The following is an 8,695-nucleotide window of genomic DNA, read 5'->3' as shown; positions in this document are numbered from 1 at the left end:
TACGGAAGGTATCTGTAGAATCTAAGCGGAAACGGTACCGTGAAATTAATTTCAAGGATATGAATCAAGTATAAAGAGCAGCCGGATGACAGGCAGAAGCATTAGTCAAAGAGCAGATATCAGCTATGTTGGTGACGATTCTGCCATTTGTTCTAAGTGCGTTCTTAAAATTTGTTTTATCGGTAAACTATTAAGGCAGACAGTGGAAAATAATATTTTAAATTCGACTCTTCACTACAATTCACGTTTGTCGCACAATTATGTCCCGTAACATCGTAATTTATTTTTATCCGTACCGCTTTCGCTTACTTGTTATTTCCAGGGTCGGGAAGTAACTCGTTACTTGTAACGAAGTTACAGTTACAGTTACTTTCTCTCCATCTGTAACTTAAACTCAACTCAGTTAGATTTTTTCAACAACTAATAGTTACTTTGTATATTTTTTAAACCTCCACAGATCGCATTGGGCCTTGCATTTGCGCATAAACGCCGTTACCGACACTTTACAATTCAAATGTAGATTTGATATTTTCATTTTCATTGCAAGAAAGTAACCGCAAAGTAACGATTCGTTACTGTTTGAGTAACTGTAACGCGTTACCTCTCAGAATTGGTAGCTTGTAACTGTAACTGTAACTCGATACTTTAATAAAGTAACTTTCCCAACCCTGGTTACTTCACAGTTGCGAATATCACTGTCGATGATGTCCATCGACAGTCCGAATGGACGACGTACGGTCCGGAATGCACGTACGACGTTCTCGTCAACATGTCCCTGGCCAACATCGTTGAGGAAAACGACAATTTCTGCGCTATGATTGCCACCGAGCTCAAGTGCCGGGCCAAGGGAGACGACAGTCTGAGCTGTCACTTCGAGAACTCCCGGATCAAACGTCCCGAACCGCAGGACAACAGGTGCTCGAACGCTAAGGATTTTGTACCCACGAGATACAAGTTCGTGGGCGACGAGCCCTTCGAGATCAGGTTCAATTCGAGGGGCATCGAGAATCTGGTGGTGCACAGGTCGATTCCTAGATGGAGGCTTGACATGATCAAGGTCATAGCCAGCCAGCTAAACGTCGGTTTCGAAATGCAGGAACATCGGGATAGATTCACTATTATGGAAAATTCGACAGTGGGCCACTGCGAGGTCGACGTTAAGATCATCCGCGCGAATTCGGACTCCGAAGATGGTGACGACGATTCCGCGGAGAACGGCAAGAACTTTGAGATCGGACTCATGCCGTCGAACAAAGACTTTGCGCATTTCTCAGCGTTGGAGAGACTCCAGATAGAAAAGATCCGACAGCCGAAAAGATGCCCGCGTAGAACGATATACTTCTTTGGAAATCACGAAGATTACAGTCATGGTAACAGGCAACTTTACATGGATATGGTACGATAATAAGAATTCTTTTACGTCATTCAATTTAACTCGTATATAAAAAAAAATACATTTCTTAGCAATCTTCTAATAAACAATTGTCGGTATATTCGAAACTTACTATATTAGCGAGCATATCCTTTAAAAGTAATTTAATTTCTTATATTTAAATCGTCTATTTCTAAACTATCCATTCTTGGAGAAAACATAATTTCAACCCGAGCATTAAAACGTTGAAGCTTACCCTCTTTTACTTTCAGACTACTTCCAGCAGTCATATGACGATCTCAAGCGACAGATTCGTATCCTACACGATATCGGAAGGCGTAATGAAAACGGCAAATAAGTCGCAGATTATGCGACCCTATCAAAAGATAAGTCTGAAGCTGAAGAGAATAGATTCTGCCCGATCTTCACTGCCAGAGATCCAAGATCCGGCCTCGACGAGTCTGTTCGCTTTCTCAAATCTGCAAACTGTTACGGAGGATGCTGCGATGAAGTAAATTTATGTAGATTGTTTCACAAATTTATATGTGAAACTTAGATACAAATAATATTCCCATACTAATCAATATTTCATAACAATGACGTTTCTATTTGTAATTCAACGTCATTCTATAAAAAGTGCATTATTGAAAAAAAATATATATATAATCTGTAAGATACGCATACTATTGTTTAATGTATTCGTGCTTTACAAACCATTCAATATAATTATTACAACGGATTGTTTAAAGCAAGAATAACGCAGTTACATATTGGAAAATTCACGTTAATTCTTCCAACGCCAGCGCTTCTCAATTGCTAAGTGTCCTCGCTATATTAACTCTTCCTCCTTCTCGCTCTCAGCGATCGTCATAACACATTTAGAGAACTGAACTAAGCTCGTGCGTAAAGTGACTTCTACTTAGCAAATTTCTCCAAGAAACGTTTGCGATTGTAAAGCATAGCGTTTCGATGGAAATAATTTTCGGACCTTCGCAAATTATTCAATCCATAGCAAATTTATCAAATGTGTTTGCCGTCCCGATAAATGATTACGATTATCTTGATATTATAATTGCAAGATATAATTGTCACAAGAACGTTTGATTTAAATTAAGGAATGAAGCATCTTTGGCGAAATAATATAAAATCTATTTAGTCATAAATAAGCTTTAGAATGTAATATTCTTCTAATCCTCTATAGGATTAGAAAAATATTACATTACATTACATTACATTATATAACATAGAATTAATCACGGCAAATAGTTGCGTGAATATCAACGTTGAAGTTAAAATGTCGATCACGTCGTCAGGTCGAAAATGATTATTTACGTCGTATGACATAATTTACGATCGCGTATGTATATGAACGTGCATGCGTCAGTCGTAATTCACGGTGTCCCGAGGTCCAGAGAAAAGACGCAAGCGCTGTGGAACGTTATATATGCCATTAAATAATGAGCAAGTTCTAATATAAAGGAGCGTGCGAGTGTAAGAAGAGTAGTGTCGCGTACATAGGTTGAAGCGCATTGTCCCGAGATGAACGTCATCCTGATTCCATTCTTCCTAGGTTGGTGAGCCATTAACAAATATCTACAACCGTTCGAATCCACGCGCCTATCATTCAACGTCGCACTCGTCCGTCCGGATGCAAACTCGCGTACATTTTTGAATACTTTCACGGAGAAAAATTGGAAAATTCGCAAAGGTTTCGATGAAGAAAATTTTGAAGGAAGAAAATCAGATAGAAAGAGTATCGCGTGCATATTGGAGACTCAGCAAATCTCATTTACAAAAATTCTATCTTTCTAGCGATATTAATATTAAATTTCATAAAAATTGTTCCGCCACATTCACTTAGCGGCCGACGTAGTCGTCAACAACACGTCGGAATGGACGTACGGACCGGAATACTTGTACGACGTAGACATGTCTTTTGTTCTAACACCGGATCGCCACGGACCTGTTCAAAATGTTCGAAGAATTAATACACTAAGCTGTCGCCCGAAAACGCCGGACCATCTGTTCTGCCATTTCAACAACGGAACGGAAATGGCATCTGTCAAAAATCAGCACATGAGTAAAGAATCAGAAATGGAAGAAAAGTTCGAGATCAAGTTTAACGAGCGCGGTGTGGAAGGCGTGATCGTCGAGCCGAACACTCACGAGGAAATGGTGAACGTTATCCGGAAGATTGCCACGCAGTTTAACGTGGCTGTTGATCGGAGCAAAATTGACATGTCGCACTTTACGGTGAGAGAGGACTCGTCGATGGGCAACTGCTCGACCATGTACAGTGTCACACGCGGAAAAGCCGAGACGGAAAGGGGAGGAGATTTTCGGCTCGCGATTTTGCCGTTGACCGACGCGAAGAAACGTGGGACGACTCTTTCGATCGAGAAATCTCGGACGGAATGTATTAATCCACCGCAACACGTCGGTTTCACAAAGGCAAAGTTAGAGATGGTACGTACACGCGTTTGTGCCTCTCTGTGTGTGTGTGTGTGTGTGTGTGTGCGTGTGCGTGTGCGTGTGCGTGTGCGTGTGCGTGTGCGTGTGCGTGTGTGTGTGTGTAATTATGTATGGATATATGTATAATTTTTGCATTATAATTTTTGCAGGTGAAATTTCTCAGCAAAATACAGATCGAGCCAAATAAATTCGAAACCTCTAGTGAATTTGATGGAAAAGTACAATACGTCACATCCGAAAATGCTGGAGAAGTGTCAATGAACGAACGACTACACATTAATTTAAACAGCATTAAACCTGCGCAAAACAAACTTCCGACGCTTTCTCACGGCGAACTGACCGATTTGAATACCAACCATAAGACACCAAGCAATACAGCAAATTAAAACGACAATATATCTATATTATACAGTAAACGTTACATTATGTTGTACGCAGGCTATAATTTGCTGCCATAAATGTCTCATCAAATTAAAATTACACAAACATAGAGTTAAATAAAGTATCTCTCGAAATAGTTTCGTTTCTTTCGTCTCTGATATTTTTCTATCGATACTATCCTTCTTTCTCACTTTTCTTTGATCCTTTTCTGCTTAACAAACCCTATAAAACGTTTGTAATTATAATGTTTCGAAGTAAATAATTATCAGTTCTTTCCCTATCAAATATGATTGTTGTTACGATAATTGACTACAATTACCTTATTATTGCACGACAATATTGTCTAAAAAATCACCTTTAATTTAAAGAACGACATATTTTTGATAAAGTACTGCACATATATACAATAAGCGCTTTAGAATATAATATAGATATTATAATCCCGTAGAATTAATCACGGCACATATTATCGTTTCAGAAGCATCAATGTTGATGTTTCTTCAGAAATATTACGCATGTCTTATATTGTTCTGCCATTACTTCTATTGTTATGACGTCATTTTATTATCGCATATACAGTCGTAATTCACGGCATCCTGGGGTACGGAGAAAAGACGCAAGCGCTGTGGAACGTTATATATGCTATTAAGTAATGAGCAAGTTCTAATATAAAGGAGCGTGCGGGTGTAAGAAGAGTAGTGTCGCGTACATAGGTTGAAGAGCATTGTCGCGAGATGTACGCCATCCTGATTCCATTCTTCCTAGGTTGGTAAGCCACTAACAAATATCTACAACTGCCCGAATCCGCGTGCCTATCATTTAACGTCGCGCTCGTCTGTCCGAATGTAAATCCGCGTACATTTTTTAATAGTTTTACTGAGAGAAATTAAAAAGTTCATAAAGGTTTCGATGAAGAAAACTTTGAAGAGAGAAAATCAGATAGAAAGAGTATCGCGTGCATATTGGAGACTCAGCAAATCTCATTTACAAAAATTCTATCTTTCTAGCGATATTAATATTAAATTTCATAAAAATTGTTCCGCCACATTCACTTAGCGGCCGACGTAGTCGTCAACAACACGTCGGAATGGACGTACGGGCCGGAATACTTGTACGACGTGAACATTTCTTTTATTCTAAAACCGGAACACCACAGACCCGTCGAATATTATCAAGTAATTGCCACAATAAACTGTCGCCCGAAAATGCCGGACCATCTGTCCTGCCATTTCAACAACGCGACGCAAATGGACTCTATCAAGAACAACAACGCGAGTCATGTATTGCATATGGAAGAAAAGTTTGAGATCAAATTTAACGAGCGCGGCGTGGAAGGCGTGATCGTCGAGCCGAACACTCCGGCGGACACTGTGAACGTTATCCGAAAGTTTGCCACTCAGTTTAACGTGGCTGTTGATCGGAGCAACATTGGCATGTCGCACTTTATGGTCAGAGAGAACTCGTCAATGGGTAATTGCGCGACGACGTACAGTGTCACACACGAGAATCCCGGGACAGACACGGAAGGAGATTTTCGGCTCGTGGTATTGCCGTTGGCCGACGCGAAACCTGGGACGACTCTTTCGATCGAGAAATCTCGGACGGAATGCATTGACTCACCGCGACATTTTGAAGTATCAGACGCAATCTTAGAGATGGTACGTTCGCACGCGTATGCCTGTGTCAATGTATAAATATGTATGTATAATTTTTAGATTATAGTTTTTGCAGGAGAGATTTGTCAGCAACATACAGATCAATCAAAAGAAATTCGAGAGCTCTAGCGAAATCGATGCAAAAGTAAAATATATCCGATCCGAAATTGAAGTGTGGTCAAATACAGAACTAATACACGTTAAGTTAAACAGCATTGAACCCGCGAAAAATGAACTTCCGATGCTATTTTACGGCGGACTGATCGATTTAAATATCAAGAATGGGATACCAAACAATTTGATAGTTTAAAACGATTATATGATCTGCCGGTATATGTCACTACGTCGTAGGAAGGCTATAATTTGCAAGTATGAAGTGCAGGGTTGAGAAGTAAACTCGTTACTTGTAACGAAGTTACGGTTACAGTTCCTTTTTTTTTGAAAGTCTAACTTAAACTCTGTTACTTTCTTTCCAGCTGTGACTGAAATGTAACTCGGTTACATTTTTTCAATAACTTTTAACCAGATGATTAGTTACAATAAAAGATTCTTTATATATATATTTTTTTTAAACATCCGCAGATTGCATTGGGCCTTGCATTTGCGCATAAACGCCTTTGTCGGCACTTTACAATTCAAATGCACAGTTGATATTTTCATTTTTATTGCAAGAAAGTAACTGCAAAGTAACGATCCGATACTTTTCGTGTAACTGTAACCGTAGCGCGTTACTTTTCACAATTCGTAACTTCTAACTGTAACTATATAGTTACATTTTTAACGATAAAACTGTAACTGTAACTATACACTTTTATAAAATAACTTTCTCAACTCTGATTAAATGTCCAATAAAATTAAAACTACATATAAATAGCGTAAAATAAAGTATCTTGCACAACCGTTTCTTTTCTAACGTCTCTGATGTTTTCCTACATTCTCTATCTACACTATCTCTCCTCATCCTCACCCTTCTTTAATCCTTTTTTGTTTAACAAATTTCTCTAAAAAACGTTTGCGATTGTAGAACCTAATGTTTCGATGTAAATAATTATCAGTTCTTCCCCTATCAAATATGATGTTACGATAATTGACTACAATTACCTTATTATTGCACGACAATATTGTCTAAAAATCACCTTTAATTTAAAGAACGACATATTTTTGATAAAGTACTGCACGTATATGTATACAAATATGCGCTTTAGAATAAAATCAGTGTTTGCTGTTATCTAAATAAAATTATATAGATGATTATCTAGATAAAATTTTAGCGTTATCTTATCTCTATATAGATAATAAAAATAAGAATTATCTATATCTGTATCTTAGATGAAAGAAAGTGTTATTTTTACTAAATTATCTAAGATAACGTACAGATAATTTGGTTTAAGGCCACATAAGGTTGGCCACATAAAAATACTTAACAGTTACACTATTTAAATATGGATGGCGTTGTAGACCATGCCTTTATGTGTGTGTCATATAACTTAACCTGAATATATTCTATATCCCCCTTTATAATATAAATTTTTCTATAATTTATTTATAACTTTTTCTACTGTGTTTACATGAAGTCTTAAAAATATTATCTGCAAATTATCTAGATGAATCATTATATGATTTTATCTTTTATCTAGATATATTCAAAACGAAATCATCTTTATCTTATCTAAGATAAATTATATATTTTTATCTTATCTTTATCAAGCTAATTTTAAAATCATCTATGCACATATTATAGTTTTAGAAGCATCAACGTTGATGTTTCTTCAGAAATATTATGCATGTCTTATATCGTTCTGCCATTACTTCTATTGTTATGACGTCATTTTATTATCGCATATACAGTCGTAATTCACGGCATCTTGGGGTACGGAGAAAAGACGCAAGCGCTGTGGAACGTTATATATGCTATTAAGTAATGAGCAAGTTCTAATATAAAGGAGCGTGCGGGAGTAGAAGAGTAGTGTCGCGTACATAGGTTGAAGCGCATTGTCGCGAAATGTACGCCATCCTGATTCCATTCTTCCTAGGTTGGTAAGCCACTAACAAATATCTACAACTGCCCGAATCCGCGTGCCTATCATTTAACGTCGCGCTCGTCTGTCCGAATGTAAATCCGCGTACATTTTTTAATAGTTTTATTGAGAGAAATTCAAAAGTTCACAAAGGTTTCGATGAAGAAAATTTTGAAGAAAGAAAATCAGATAGAGTATCGCGTGCATATTGGAGACTTAGCAAATCTCATTTACAAAAATTCTATCTTTCTAGCGATATTAATATTAAATTTCATAAAAATTGTTCCGCCACGTTCACTTAGCGGCCGACGTAGTCGTCAACAACACGTCGGAATGGACGTACGGGCCGGAATACTTGTACGACGTGAACATTTCTTCTGTTCTAAAACCGGCACACCACAGACCTGTCCAGTATTATGAAGAAATTGCTACAGTAAACTGTCGCCCGAAAATGCCGGACCATCTGTCCTGCCATTTCAACAACGCGACGCAAATGGACTCTATCAAGAACAACAACGCGAGTCATGTATTGCACATGGAAGAAAAGTTTGAGATCAAATTTAACGAGCGCGGCGTGGAAGGCGTGATCGTCGAGCCGAACACTCTGGCGGACACTGTGAACGTTATCCGAAAGTTTGCCACTCAGTTTAACGTGGCTGTTGATCGGAGCAACATTGGCATGTCGCACTTTATGGTCAGAGAGAACTCGTCAATGGGCAACTGCGCGACGACGTACAGTGTCGCACACGAGAAACCCGGGACGGACACGGAAGCAGATTTTCGGCTCGTGGTATTCC

The 8,695-nt window shown here is 38.4% G+C and overlaps 4 protein-coding genes across 6 annotated transcripts in view; all 4 read left to right on the top strand.

Moving 5' to 3' along the window:
• The window catches only part of LOC105558021 (vitellogenin-2-like), a 3,016-nt gene extending 688 nt beyond the window's left edge, over positions 1-2,328 (top strand). Inside the window, exons 1-3 of one of the 2 annotated variants that reach the window (XM_012005506.1) lie at positions 105-156; positions 684-1,396; positions 1,645-2,235. In XM_012005506.1, coding sequence (XP_011860896.1) covers positions 126-156; positions 684-1,396; positions 1,645-1,887 — 987 coding nt within the window. In that variant the 5' untranslated portion in view covers positions 105-125 and the 3' untranslated portion in view covers positions 1,888-2,235. Of the gene's footprint in view, positions 1-104; positions 157-683; positions 1,397-1,644 lie in introns of those variants that run through there. The other variant, XM_012005507.1, reaches the window with a different exon arrangement.
• Positions 2,329-2,839: 511 nt separating this feature from the next.
• On the top strand, positions 2,840-4,361 carry LOC105558020. The gene is made up of 3 exons (XM_012005505.1): positions 2,840-2,942; positions 3,234-3,838; positions 3,994-4,361. Exons 1-3 carry the CDS (start codon positions 2,912-2,914, stop codon positions 4,228-4,230), a joined length of 873 nt encoding a protein of 290 aa, XP_011860895.1. The 5' UTR covers positions 2,840-2,911; the 3' UTR covers positions 4,231-4,361.
• A 526-nt stretch (positions 4,362-4,887) lies between these two features.
• LOC105558018 lies at positions 4,888-6,497 on the top strand. 2 transcript variants are annotated; one of them, XM_012005503.1, is made up of 3 exons: positions 4,888-4,990; positions 5,282-5,883; positions 5,957-6,497. In XM_012005503.1, the coding sequence occupies exons 1-3, from the start codon at positions 4,960-4,962 to the stop codon at positions 6,188-6,190; spliced, it is 867 nt and encodes a 288-aa protein (XP_011860893.1). In that variant the 5' UTR covers positions 4,888-4,959; the 3' UTR covers positions 6,191-6,497. The 2 variants fall into 2 exon arrangements, with proteins under 2 accessions (XP_011860893.1, XP_011860892.1); XM_012005502.1 differs by having other exon boundaries at positions 5,948-6,497.
• A 1,076-nt stretch (positions 6,498-7,573) lies between these two features.
• Positions 7,574-8,695, top strand: part of LOC105558028 — a 3,837-nt gene continuing 2,715 nt past the window's right edge. Inside the window, exons 1-2 of the mRNA XM_012005515.1 lie at positions 7,574-7,913; positions 8,201-8,688. Of these exons, the coding sequence (XP_011860905.1) occupies positions 7,883-7,913; positions 8,201-8,688 (519 nt within the window). The 5' untranslated portion in view covers positions 7,574-7,882. The remainder of the gene's footprint in view (positions 7,914-8,200; positions 8,689-8,695) is intronic.

Source organism: Vollenhovia emeryi, unplaced genomic scaffold (assembly GCF_000949405.1).
Source record: "Vollenhovia emeryi isolate VEMERY1.0 unplaced genomic scaffold, V.emery_V1.0 DF939390.1, whole genome shotgun sequence".
In the NCBI taxonomy this organism is placed as follows: domain Eukaryota; kingdom Metazoa; phylum Arthropoda; class Insecta; order Hymenoptera; family Formicidae; genus Vollenhovia; species Vollenhovia emeryi.
Note: the sequence above shows the minus strand (reverse complement) of the source record. Positions and strands in the feature narration are given on the sequence as shown.

Coding starts and splice junctions, on each gene's coding strand:
- LOC105558020 (XM_012005505.1), top strand. CDS start 2,912: ATGAACGTCATCCTGATTCCATTCTTCCTAG. Junction 2,943..3,233: donor CCTGATTCCATTCTTCCTAG/GTTGGTGAGCCA, acceptor ACATTCACTTAG/CGGCCGACGTAGTCGTCAAC. Junction 3,839..3,993: donor CAAAGGCAAAGTTAGAGATG/GTACGTACACGC, acceptor TAATTTTTGCAG/GTGAAATTTCTCAGCAAAAT.
- LOC105558018 (XM_012005502.1), top strand. CDS start 4,960: ATGTACGCCATCCTGATTCCATTCTTCCTAG. Junction 4,991..5,281: donor CCTGATTCCATTCTTCCTAG/GTTGGTAAGCCA, acceptor ACATTCACTTAG/CGGCCGACGTAGTCGTCAAC. Junction 5,884..5,947: donor CAGACGCAATCTTAGAGATG/GTACGTTCGCAC, acceptor TTTAGATTATAG/TTTTTGCAGGAGAGATTTGT.